Source organism: Piliocolobus tephrosceles, chromosome 1, assembly GCF_002776525.5.
Source record: "Piliocolobus tephrosceles isolate RC106 chromosome 1, ASM277652v3, whole genome shotgun sequence".
Taxonomy (NCBI): Eukaryota; Metazoa; Chordata; class Mammalia; order Primates; family Cercopithecidae; genus Piliocolobus; species Piliocolobus tephrosceles.
Genome location: NC_045434.1, coordinates 23,927,792 through 23,940,737, shown reverse-complemented (window position 1 = coordinate 23,940,737; position 12,946 = coordinate 23,927,792). Strand labels below are relative to the sequence as shown.

At 45.2% G+C, this 12,946-nt stretch overlaps 1 protein-coding gene across 3 annotated transcripts in view; it reads right to left on the bottom strand.

Annotated features, from left to right (window-relative positions):
- Positions 1-2,015, bottom strand: part of POU2F1 (POU class 2 homeobox 1) — a 199,705-nt gene extending 197,690 nt beyond the window's left edge. For 2 of the 3 annotated variants that reach the window (XM_023207073.2, XM_023207076.3), the window contains exon 1: positions 1,892-2,015. In XM_023207073.2, coding sequence (XP_023062841.1) covers positions 1,892-1,952 — 61 coding nt within the window. In that variant the 5' untranslated portion in view covers positions 1,953-2,015. The remainder of the gene's footprint in view (positions 1-1,891) is intronic. The other variant, XM_023207075.2, reaches the window with a different exon arrangement.
- Positions 2,016-12,946: the final 10,931 nt, after the last annotated feature.

Below are 12,946 nucleotides of genomic sequence, written 5' to 3'. Positions count from 1 at the left end.
GGACAGATTTTTTTCCCCCTAGGCCCAATACTACTGCAAACTATAAGAAAGTCTTTTTAAGAGAAAACAAACCATATCAGAGTTGATACTTAGCTAGGAGCTGTTTTAATGCTAGCAAAGCCCCAAGAGAGTTTGTTTTGCCCGCGGAGGAGGGGAAAGTGTGTGGAAGTTGGTGGAGGTAGTCATTTTGGTTATTAGTAAATAAATCAAGCAGCACAGAACATGAGGCCTAGGCAACTGCTAGAGGAGCCAAGGCCTAGCTTTCCCCCTCACTTCCCAGCACGGCCTGGGTTTGATCTCAGAGCCCTGTGGATTGCCAAGGAAAAAAAAAGAATCATATCGAACCACAAAAGCACATGGGGCGAATGTAAAATATAAACACGGCGTTGGGCTGTGAGTGGCTGTTATTAAAGGTCTGAATTACTAAACATGAGAGGCGGGGAAAGCCAGGCGGCCATTTCAATAATATAAACCTCCCCGAATTAGACATTATTCAAATGAGAAGAGGTTCGGCTAAGCAGAGAGTAAAGACGACCCAGCACCCAGCGAGAAAACACCGCCACAGAAGAAGGGAGGGGGATCCCCGTCCCTCCCCACCGACTCCCAGCAGGAGAGAGGAAATCGAGATCAACTTGTCAGGCCAGCCCATTCTGGGGCAGGAGGGCAGCCCTTTACATCCAAGTTCTCGGGAGGCCTCTGGGAGCTTCTAGGGCCTCGGAGCGAGAGGCCCCGGAGGGCCACCCGCCCCGTGCGTCCCGGTCAGGCGCAGGGGGTGTGGGGAGAGGCGTGGGGGGGGCAGCGGGGAGGGGCAAAGGGAGACGGAGGTCAGACCACGCCAGGCACCTCCAGCCCAACTCGCCCGCGAAGCCCAGGCGGACGACGCAAAGGGGCTGCCGGCCGCCGGCCAGGGGCGCGCGGGCCGCCGCCCCCAGAGGACATCCCCTCGGAAGGAACTTGTCCCAAGGACTCCTTCCAACCCAGTCCACCCCCTAGGGGGGCGACGCAGACCTCTGCGCGGGTTCCCCACCCCCGCCGCCCCAGGCCATCTCTTAGCGCCCACGACCGCTCACCCCTACCCACCTAGAGAGCAGGCCTGGCTTGGGTCAGGCCACCACACCGGGGACCACCGGGGCGCGGCCGAGGTGCCTGGGGCCGTGACCCCCGGGCTCAGCCCCGCTTGGACCCCCGTGCGGTGGCGGGGCGCGAGCAGGGAGCTCTCCCCGCGCGCACCCCCGGTTGCCCTGAGGGCCGCCCCCCGAGGCGGGCAGCGCCCCCCCGCCCGGGCCCGCTCCCGGGGGAAGACGCGTGCGGGTGTCCGGCCGCCGGGGTCCGCTCCGGCCCCGCCGCCTCCCCGGCATTGTGCTCGCCGCCACCTCCATCCCCCTCCACGCCCCCCACCCCGCGCCCGCTCGGCCCCAGCCGCCCGCCCGCGCCCCACTGCGCCCCGCCAGCCCAGCAGCTATGAATATGTAAAATGTCTTTATTGTCCTCTCCCTCTGCCCCGGCCCCGCCGCCCCGCCGCGGACCCGCTCGGGTTCGGGCAAGGCGGCTAGCAGGCGGCAGCGGCGGCCGGCGGAGGAGGAGGAGGGCCGGTGCCGGCGGGCGGGCGGCGGGCGGCGAGCGGCGGCGGCGGGGTGGGCCAGGGGCAGGAGGAGGGCGGTGGATCGCAGCCCCCTTTGCCCCTTGTCTTCCCCCTCCGCCTGGCCGCTCCGAGCCTCTTTCCCCCTCCGCTCGGCGCCCGGCGGGGGCTCCGTGCTCCCCGGCCCCCCATCTCCCCGCCGTTAATTATAATAATCCTGAGTACTAATAAATTATGCTAAGTCGCGGGGGGGGGGCAGCGGGAGCCGGGGTTGAGTATGAATATGAATATGTAAAATGCTGTAATGATTACCTGCTGCTGCTGCCGCCGCGGCTGAACTCTCATCTTGACTCGCTGCTCCTCCGTCCGCCATTTTGAATATTTTAACCAAAATCGCCCGGTCGATAAACCCTCCCTCGCTCTGCCTCCCCTCCCCCCTCCCGCCCTGCTTGCCTCCTCCCTCCTCTCCGACCCCTCCCGCTCCTTCCTCTACCCAGGCGCGCGCCAGGGGGCGCGCGAGGCCGGCGCTGTTCGCCCCGGCCCCCTCAGAAGAGCTCCACCTCCGTCCCGCGCTCTGCGCACGCGCCTTCGGGCCTCTGTGGCCCTTCGGTAGCTAAAGCAGCGCCCTCAATCTGCCAGTCACGCTTCGCTTGGTTTTTCGTCTCGGCTCTGCGCATGCGCGCCTTTCTCCACGCGCCTGAAGTGTGGCCGGCGCATGCGCTCCCTCTAGCTCGGAACCAGATTATATAGTGCCCTGGGCGTTTGTGTTGTCTTAAGACTTCTCCCTTTTCCTTCCGCCTTGCTTCCCTCCCGGCTTTGTTCCGGTCTCCCCCAGTGGCCTGTGGCATTGTAAATGCAGGGCAAGGAGCACAGCGGCCAGGAGCGTGGGGGCGCGTGGAGGTGCAGTGGGCGGCCGGCGTGCCCCGTGCTCCGTACTTTTTCTTCAGACTTTCCACTCAGTTGAAACATTGGCAACAATGGAGAAGCCGCTCCTCGCTAGGTAATTTCCGGCCCTCTGGGCAGGTAGAGGCGGAAACGACCGCAGCGGGGGCTGGGCTTGAGGCACCTGCTGAGCCACACGCGGGCCTCCCGCTTTAAATTTGAATCCGAACTAATCCCCGCCCCCGGCTCTGCCAATGCAGGAGACCCGGCCCCGGCAAACGCGAGGGGGAGTGTCCTGTGATTGTTTTAATTAGCCCTAAATCTCTTCTGCTCTACTTGCTTCTAACGCCCAGCTGGCTTCCTCGGCAACTAGGCGTCTTATTAAGTCGCTAATTTCCGCCCTACCCTTCCTTTCTGCCTTCACGCCCCTCTGACGCAGCTCCTCCCGATCGAAACAGACCCCGTCTTCTGAGGCTTTCCCCTCCTTTTTCCCGCCTTGAAACACCTTTTAAAACCTAGCCGTAAGCTGATAACTAATAAAAATGTCGAAATCAACGTAACTTCATCGTGAATTTTATTTTACTGTGTTTCTCACAGTAAATATGGTATTGGGGAAAGGTTTCCTGTTGCACGTATCTTTCTTGGTAACTAGTCATAATGTTGCTGAGTTTTCTTTATCTTAAATGGTGAAATTCCCTGGACAAAGTCCCGCGTCTAATTATTTTACTAGTTCTTAAAGTCCTAAGGTTTTTCTAGGCTTGTTTTTTGTGTGTTTTTTCAGAATAAAAAGAGGTGTCTTTCATGGTAAGCAAAGTTTTGTGTGTGTTTTTTTTAAATCAGCTCTAGTTAATCTGTCTTGAGAGAGATGACTGAAGCTTAAATTGGGTAGAATTGCCGGTTCTGCACTTAAAAACAAAACTGAATTCCAAGTGAGAGCAATTATTTTAACGGCTAAAGTTTTAGTCATCCTAGCATGCTCGTTGAACTCCTTTAACTGTGCAAGTACAGTTACAGCTATGGTCAGTGACAGGCAACGATTTGGGGGTGGCATTCATTTATTCGTGGTAATTAAGCTTTAGGGTGTGTGTATGAGTGTTTGAACCAAGTAATTAGACCGTCCTGTAATCTAATTATTTCGAGCCACACCAACAAGCACACTTAAGGAAATATTTAACTAGTTAATCTGGAAATATGGCCTAAGTTATATTCACCAGCATTACTGTAAGAGAAGTCTCAGAATCGTCAACCTTATTGGAAATAGTTAAGTACTATGCCCCTGCCCTGGGGGACACAAATTTGAAATCATCTCCACTAAGAAAAAGAGCTCAAATACCCTTATTTAATTTCCTATCTGTTTAATCCTAGTTTTGCTCTTTGGTTCAAAAAGGAAATTAATATGACCTTCGGAAAGTCATTGAAGCTAGTGTATGTGTTATGCATTCTTTACTGTTTCACTTCTATAAAAGGAAATTATCATGGAAAGGATTTTTATTTAAGGAAGGATAGTTCTGTGAGAACAAAAATAGCTTAAAATAGACTGTATCAAAGTTTCTTTTTCCTCCTGATGAGATATTTATGTTTCTTTCCAACTGTCCCCAGTGCCTAGCACAATGCCTGGGCATAGTAGGTGTTCATATTTGTTGAAGAAAAATAGTAAATATACAGTTATATATGTTAGGATTATTTGTAAAATTAATGTAGTCTTTTGTTCAATAAAAAATTGTAAACATCTGCATTCTTCCTTGAACTTACTAGGTGCTAAAGATAGGAAAATGTGTAAGACACTACTTTGACTTCAGCAAACTCACATATATCACTAAAAAAACAAACAAACAAAAAACCTTACAATACCCTGGGAGGTAGAAACTCTTTATCCCAGTTATCTAGGATGGGAAGATTGAGGCATAGAGATGTCAGGTAACTTGCCCAGTGTCACACCACTATTAAGTGTTAGAGCTAAAATTCAAACACAGGCAAGGGACCATACTCTTAACCACTACAGTAAGTTATTTGCTTTGGATCAGGCAAAATCTTGGAGATACATATGTTAGGCTGTTCATGCATTGCTATAGAGAAATACCTGACACTTGGTAATTTATAAGAAAAGAGGTTTAATTGACTCATGGGTCTGTAGGCTGTACAGGAAGTATAGCACTAGGAAGGACTACTTCTGGGGAGGACTCTGGAAGCTTACAGTCATGGTGAAGGCCGAGAAGGAGCTTGTACATCACACAGGAGAACAGGAACAAGAGAAAAAGTAGGGGGGTAGATGCCATACACTTTCAAAGGATCATGTCTTACAAGAACTCCCTGTCATGAGGACAGCACCAAGGGGATGGTGCTAACCCATTCATGAGAAATCTACCCCAATGATCCAGTCACCTCTGTATTAGTTTGTTCTTGCACTGTTATAAAGAAATACTTGAGATGGGGTAATTTACAAAGAGGTGTAATTAGCTCCCAGTTCCACAGGCTGTGAGATACACACTTAAACAACCAGATCTCATGAGGATTCACTGTCACCAGAACGGCAAGGGGGAAATCCACCCCCATGATCCAGTCACCTCCCTCCAGGCCCCACCACCAAAATTGGGGATTATAATTTGACATGAGATTTGGTGGGGACACAGAGTAAACCATTATCAGTACATATAGTTCAGTATAGGAAGGGAACACATTAACAAACAATGTCCTTGTATATAATGTCATAATAAAAATATAGGCCAGGTGCAGTAGTCACGCCTAAAATCCTACCACTTTGGAAGACTGAGGCAGGAGAATTGCTTGACACCAGGAGTTCAAGACCAGCCTGGGCAACACAATCCCTGTCTCTACAAAAAGCAAAAAGTTAAGGTGGGTGTGGTGGCACACACCTATGGTTCCAGCTCCTTAGCTCCTTGGGAGGCTCAGGTGAGGGATGAGGACTGCTTGAGGGCAGGAGTTCGAGGCTGCAGTGAGCTGTGATGGTGCCACTGCACTCCTGCCTGGGTGACAGAGTGAGACTCTGTCTCAAAAAAAATGCTTTTAATAAATAAATACAAATAAAAAGGTGTAAGTGGATGAGAACTTCACTTCACATAGAAACAGAGCAGCTCTATTATAATTGCCAAAAAGTAGAAACAATTCAAATGTTCTTCATATGAATAAACGAACATTCATACCATGGAATACTACTCAGCAATTGAAAAAAATGAACTACTGTCATATGCAACAACTTCAGTGAATCTCAAAGGCATTATGCTGACTGAAAGAAGCCAGTCTCAAAAGGTTACATACCATGTACTATATGGTTCCATCTATATGACATTAAGGAGATAACAAAACTATAGTGATGGAAAACAGATCAGTGGTTGCCAGGAGATAGTTACACAGGAAGATACAATTATAAGGGATAGGCACAAGGGAAATTTGGAGGAGGAGGTGGTTAATGGAGTTGTTCTGTATCCTGAGTGTGGTAGTGGTAACACAAATCTGTACCTATAGTAAAATACACATGGCACAGTAGTGCAGGTGAGTGGTGGTTACTTCTGCCTAGCTCTTACCAGTACTGGATGGATGTTCCTTGGTAACAGCCCTAAAGTATCAATAGGAATGTGTTCCATCTGTCTGCTAAAGTGCGACACACAGGCTCCCTTGCAGCTAGGTGTGGCCATGTGACAAAATTTTGACTACTGAATTATAAAGAGTTAATTTGGTGGGATTTCTGGGAACGCTTTTTAAAGAAGCAAGTTTTGGGAGGTTGAGGCGAGATGATTGCTTGAGGCCAGGAGTTCAGGGCCGGCCCTGGCAACATATGAGACCATGTCTCTACAGAAAATTTAAAAATTAGCTGGGTATGGTGGCACATGCCTGTAGTCCCAGCTACTTGGGAGGCTTAGGTGGGAGGATCACTTGAGCCCAGAAGGTTAAGACTGCAGTAAGCCTTAATCTCACCACTGCAGTCCAACCTGGGTGACACAGCAAGACTGTCTCAAAAAAATAAAACAAGCAAGTTTGTTCTTCCTCTTTTTTTCTCTTCCTCTTGCCCAGAATGCAGATGTGAAGACTGAAATACCTGCAGTGTTCTTGGGCCTTGAAGTGCCATTTTTTTCAAAAGACCACGGCCTGTTAGGAGCAATTAGCAGATCAGACCTTCACAGAGGGAAGCACAGGACTGGGATTGGCACAGCCTTCCTTGTACTGGAGTTAACTCTTTGTGCTACCACATGGTTTTGTTAAAGACCGGGGAATCTAGACACTGGGAAATGTATTTTAATGATTATAATTGCCTTAAGTGACTAAATTAAAAATTATCACTTTTTATAAACATCCCCAACATTTCACCTGTTCATAAAGATGAACATTCTAATCTAGCAAATTAATTCGTGGCCTAGGGATGCATTTCATAACTAATTAATCTTACAGCAGAGGCTTTCAAACTATGTTCCATGAAGTCCTCAGTGCCAGCCTTGATGAAAAACAAGCCCTCTACGTCCCCTTCAGCCAGAATGGTTCTGCTTTACCTGTATTGGAGTTCAAGATTAGATTTTGTTTAAAAACATGATTATCACTGCATATATATATATATGTGTGTGTGTGTGTGTGTGTATGTGTGTGTACGTATATACATATCTAGAAGTATATAAAATCAAGGGAAAAAAAGGATGCCATTACTCTTCAGCATTTTATTGATACTTTGGCAAGGGTAAAAAGTAAATGAAATTAAATAATTGGTACAAATATTAGGAAGTCATAGAAATTGTCATTTTTATGTGTAAGTTATTGTCTATGTAGAAAATACAAGAAAATCAATTGAATCATTGATAGTATAGATAAAATACACAAGTAATTTCATATCTATATCATATATATAATGAAATATACTTTCTTGGAAGATTCAACCAAGGTGCATATACTATAAATACATCAAGCTTAAAGGTGTATATACTGTGCATACTATTGGGCAAGCTTGGCAAAAGAAACTTTAAAAAGTTTTCAAGCCAGGCATGGTGGCACATGCCCGGAGTCCCAGTTACTTGGGAGGCTGAGGAGGGAGCTTTGCTTGAGTCCAGGAGTTTGAGACTAACCTAGGCAACATAGAAAGGGACTGTCTCTTAGAAAAAAAACAAAGTTTTCAAGATAAAATGATGGTGACCATTGGATATGAAGCACTGGGACCCTCATCTCCTTTTCGTCCATGTCTTAAAGTGTATCCAGTTTTTCCAAGGAAGATTTTGATCCTGCCTCAGATATTTCCATGGTCTTTCCCCCTTGAGCAGGTGGAGAGGCCTTCTACTAAATTAATGAATGTAAACTGATCACATGCCTTAACATTCATAAAAGGATGTCACGCTGACTGTACTGACTTAATGTACCTACCCTTAATGTACAGTGGAGAATATTTCTACTTCTCGGAAATCTTTACAATTCATTACTTATCAAAAAGCTCAATATCACTTATGGAGAACTATCTGATGGATACATAGCCATTTTCTCTTCTAATTCAGAGTCAGCGAATACTGTATATGACACTGCTCTTGCTACTTACTATCCCTTCCACGCCCCTGGGCAACTTCTTTAATCCATAACCCTTTCTTATGCTGAGCCTAGACTCTTGCTGAAACATGATTCTACCCAACCAGTGCTTTGAGCAGCCATTGGCATCTCCTCAGCATTGGCATGCAATATAAAATCCATTTGCTATTTCACCTCTAGATACTCTTAAAAGCCAAACTGTCAGAAAGCCATGCACTTGAAATACATCATTTTGTCCCCTGTAAGATTCTTTCCTAGAATCCTACTTTGGACTTATGTCATCAGCCTACATTAAAATCATAAGAAGAAAAAAACTCTTAGAAGTTATCATATTTACTGTAGGGGTGTTGTTGGAGTATCTGTCCTTTTTCTGAGGATTACTTTTTAGCATCTGAAGGCAGAGGTTAAGTAACTTGCCCAAGTTTACACATTAAGGTCAGAACTGGGAATTGAACCAAAGATTGCCTGATTCCATATCCTCTGTTCCTTTCTTCTCTGAGTGCCCAGATTTGTTCACCACCTTAGCTGCCAGCTCCTGCCCCAACCTGCCTTCCCCTCGCATCTAGACGTTCAATCCTTCACTTCGTTTCCATGCAATGAGATGCCTATTTTTCCCCCTACATTTATTGACATTTCTGCCCTTCCTGTTTTTTCCTGCCTCTTTTTATTCTTCCTCATAAGTGTTCTCTAGATAAACTCTCCCTGCATTTACTCAAGAACCCATTACAGTCTGACATCTGCTCCAGTGATTTTCCTGAAATTACTTTATTGGAAACCACTGATGACCTCCTAACTGCCAAATCTGATGACATCTTCACTCCTCATCTTGCCCCATCTCTCGGCAATTTGACAATGTTGATCGTTCTTTCCTTCTCAAAGCCATCTCTGCTTCTGGTCTCAATGACAAATTGCTCTTCAATTTCTCCTCTGATATCTCTAACTCTTCTTGATTTTCCTCACTGGATCCTCTTTTTCTTCCCATTAAATACAGGACTCTCCGAGGTTCTGCTTATATCCCTCTCATGTTGCAAGCCTGTTTGGTGTCATTATCTATCCCAATTTCAACTATTAATATCCCTCTGAAGATGACCTACTCCTTCAGTCCCCATCTCTCCTCTGATTTCAGACTGTTACATTTGACTCCTTCACTAGAGTAGAAACTATCAATGACTAGACTTTATCTTCTTTTTTTTTTATCTTCTTATTCTTAATGTTACAGTACAAGCCTGGACATAGTCGATGCTTAACATTTTTTAAACAAATTTTCTTGCCTACTTCTCGCTGTGTTTTAATGACCATTTAATGTCATGTAAAAAGCCTTTATTTATTCGTAAACATTCATCGAGTACCTACCATATACTTGGCATTGCTCTAGGCAAAACATTTCCTCTGGATTTCTGGAACATCCTAGGATCGTACACATTTAGTTCAACCTTTTTATCTTCCAAGTCTACAACTATAATTCTATATTTTATCCATTCAGATGCACAATTCTTCACATTTTAATATCTTTGACATCAAGATGCACCTTACAAAGGTTTGATAAGAAAACACTGTGTCATAGTTTAATTGGTAGCATTTTTTTGTTTTTGAGACAGGGTCTCATTCTGTCCTCCAGGCCGAGTGCAGTGGTATGATTGTGGCTCACTGCAGCCTCAGCCTACCGGGTTCCAGTGATCCTCCCACCTCAGCCTCCCAAGTAGCTGGGACTACAGGGGTATGCACTACCACACCCAGTTAATTTTTTATTTTTTGTAGAGACAGGGTCTTGCTATGTTCCCTAGGCTGCTCTCGGACTCTTAGACTTAAGCAATCCTCCTGCCTCGGCTTCCCAAAGTGTTGGGGTTTCAGGTGTGAGCCACTGCACTGGGTCTTGGCAGCATTTTCTAATGGTACATAAAATAATGGTGCATCTTAAAATGACATTTTAAACTCTATGAAAGGTAATGATTTTATACTGATAATTAAGGGTTATAAACTTCATCCTATTATGTTTTGTCATATGATAAATGTTTAGTAATTCTTAGTGTTCAGGACTTTGTAAGGTAAGAAAAATATATTTTTAAAGGATTTTCAATAAGGTTTAAAACTAAAGGAAAAGGACTTACAATGGCACAATAGTTTCACAAATCTAAACATTTCCTCTGCTGCAAATATTCAGCAATGACAGATGAAATAGAAAAAAAGAAAACCAAAAAGAAACAGACTCAAAAGCAATAATCATTTCCACAAACCTGGAAGAGCACATAAATGCAGACCGTGAGTAGGTTAGCTGCCTTGAGGCAGGCAGTGGTTACTTGGGATTTTAGCACCACAAAGAGGAAGGACCAGAACTAGGTTCTGGGCTTGGAAGCATCCTGCCCCTCTGCACACAGGTACACACTCTTTTTTTTTTTTTTTTTTTTTTTTTTTGTGGTAATTGGTAGATATTTTAATATCTACATATTACATAAATCAAAATCCAAAACTCAACCTATAGCATTTTATGATACAGAGAAATCTCATGTTTACTCCAGTCTCACTTTCCCTCCTCTTTAGGAAATCATTTTTATTGGTTTGTTGTGTATTCTTCCAACAGCTCTTCTCACAACTATATATATTCTTATTTCTCTTTTTTTTTTTTTTTTTTTTTTTTGAGACAGGATCTCTCTATTATGTTACCCAGGCTGGAGTGCAGTGGCTATTCACATTCACAGGCACAATCATAGCTCACTGCAGCCCAAACTTCTGGGCTCAAGTGATCCTCCTGCCTCAGCTTCCTAAGTAGCTGGGACCACAGGCATGTGGTGTCTCTCCCTTTCTTAAAAGGATAGCATACCCTTTTACACAAAAGACAGCACACCATATGCACTGTTCTATACCTTGCTTTTGTTGCTTAACTGTATGTACAGAAGATTGTTCCATATCAGGACATGGAGATTTTACTTTCTTTTTTAAGGCTCTGTCTACTTCATTGTGTGCATGAACCGTGGTTTACTCAACCAGTCCTCTCTTGCTGGACACATGCTATTTACAGATAAATGTTCTCTGTTACTCTCAATATCACAATGAACAGCCTTGTACCTGTGTCATTTCGCACTCCCACACAGTTTTGTGAATGGAGGCTGAGTAAAATTGTGGCCTAACTTCTGCCTAGGGCTACAGCTTTATAGGATGTTGAAGATTTAGCCAAGTAGGAAGACAAAGACACAGTCTTACAACCAGGAAGTGAGTGAAACCACCCTCTGGATCATTCTCCTAAGATCTAGTTATAGATTAGAAGCTTGAGAAGTAGGGTGGAGGTAAATGTAAAACTAGTAAACAGGCCAGCACAGTGGCTCACACCTGAAATTCCAGCACTTTGGGAGGCCGAGGTGGGCGGATCACCCAAGGTCAGGAGTGGCCAGGAGTGCTTAGGAGACCAGCGTGGCTGACATGGCAAAACCCCATTTATACTAAAAATACAAAAAGTAGCTGGGCATGGTGGCATGTGCCTGTAATTCCAACTACTTGGGAGGCTGAGGCAGGAGAATCGCTTGCACCCAGGAGGCAGAGGTTACACTGAGCTGAGATTGCACCACTGCACTCCAGCCTGGACAACAGAGCGAAACTCCATCTCAAAAAAAAAAACAACAAAACAAAACTAGTAAACAACAAATAAGAGACAGAAAGAGACTTCAAAACAAATATGTATATTCAATGGATATAAATATGTATTTCAAAAATGAAATACTTATGTTTATATATTAATATGTTGTATTTAATTTAAATATTAAATAAATGGGGAATTTGTGTTTATGTTTAAATTATGTTTAACTTATATTAAGACAATTTATCCCCTTTTTTTTTTTTTTGAGACGGAGTCTTGCTCTGTCACCCAGGTTGGAGTGCAGTGGTGTGATCTTGGCTCACCACAACCTCTGCCTCCCGGGTTCAAGCGATTCTCCCACCTCAGCCTCCTAAGTAACTGGGACCAGAGACACATGCCACCACACCCAGCTAATTACTTTATTTTGTAGAGATGAAGTGTCACTATGTTGCCCAGGCGGGTCTCAAACTCCTGGGTTCCAGCAGTCCTCCTGCCTCAGCCTCTCGAAGTGCTGGGAGTACAAGCATGAGCCACCACACCCAGTAATTTATCCAATTTGGCACTTAACCCATTAGGGCAACTGCCAGCTGTGCCCAAGGCCAGAGCATATCCGCTGAATTTCTGCCCATTTCATGAAATTTTCTAGGGGACATAGGGGCACAAGGAGCTTTAATAATCCTCTGACAAAGCTGAATGAACAAAAGAGCAAAAGAGAACACTCTGCCCCATTCTGGCAACTTGAGGACTGCCGTGCTTTGTGAGAGGGATCGGAAGCACCAATCAAAAGCACTAGTAGTGCTTGGAGAGGGAAGCTTAAGTAGACGAAGGGGCATAAAATGAGGATGCCATGGGTAACTGATCACACCTACTGAGGAGGGAATAGAGTTATGGAATGGTTATGTGTGAGTTCTGGCATCAGCCACACCCAGGATTGATCCCAGGCTTGCCTCTCACTGACTGTTTAACCTCACACGAAGATCTTGAAAGCCCCTGTACACTCGAGTCCTCCCCTGTAAAATGGGGATTGCAGTGCTTTCTTAGTGCTCCCTGTATTGTGAGTACTGATAGGATTTTGTGAGATGCTTCTGAGATCTCACCAGAAATATCCACAGAAACCAGTCCTATATGTAGGCAGGGCAAGAGCCAGACACGAAAGCCACACAAGTCAGCATGTTGAGCAGAAGAAATAATAGGGAGAATGCAAACTGAGGTTTATTGAGCTATTATTCTTTTATTTCACTGTAGTTCCACAAATACCATTATTCAGAGATAAAAACCCTAAGTCCTTCCTGCAAGACAATCTGAGTCTACTGAGCATCACCAGTGTGGGTCAAGTGCACATTGTGAAGTACGTGTAGATCAGGGGAGCTCAGAGCAGATGCATCTAGCTCCTAACTCAGACA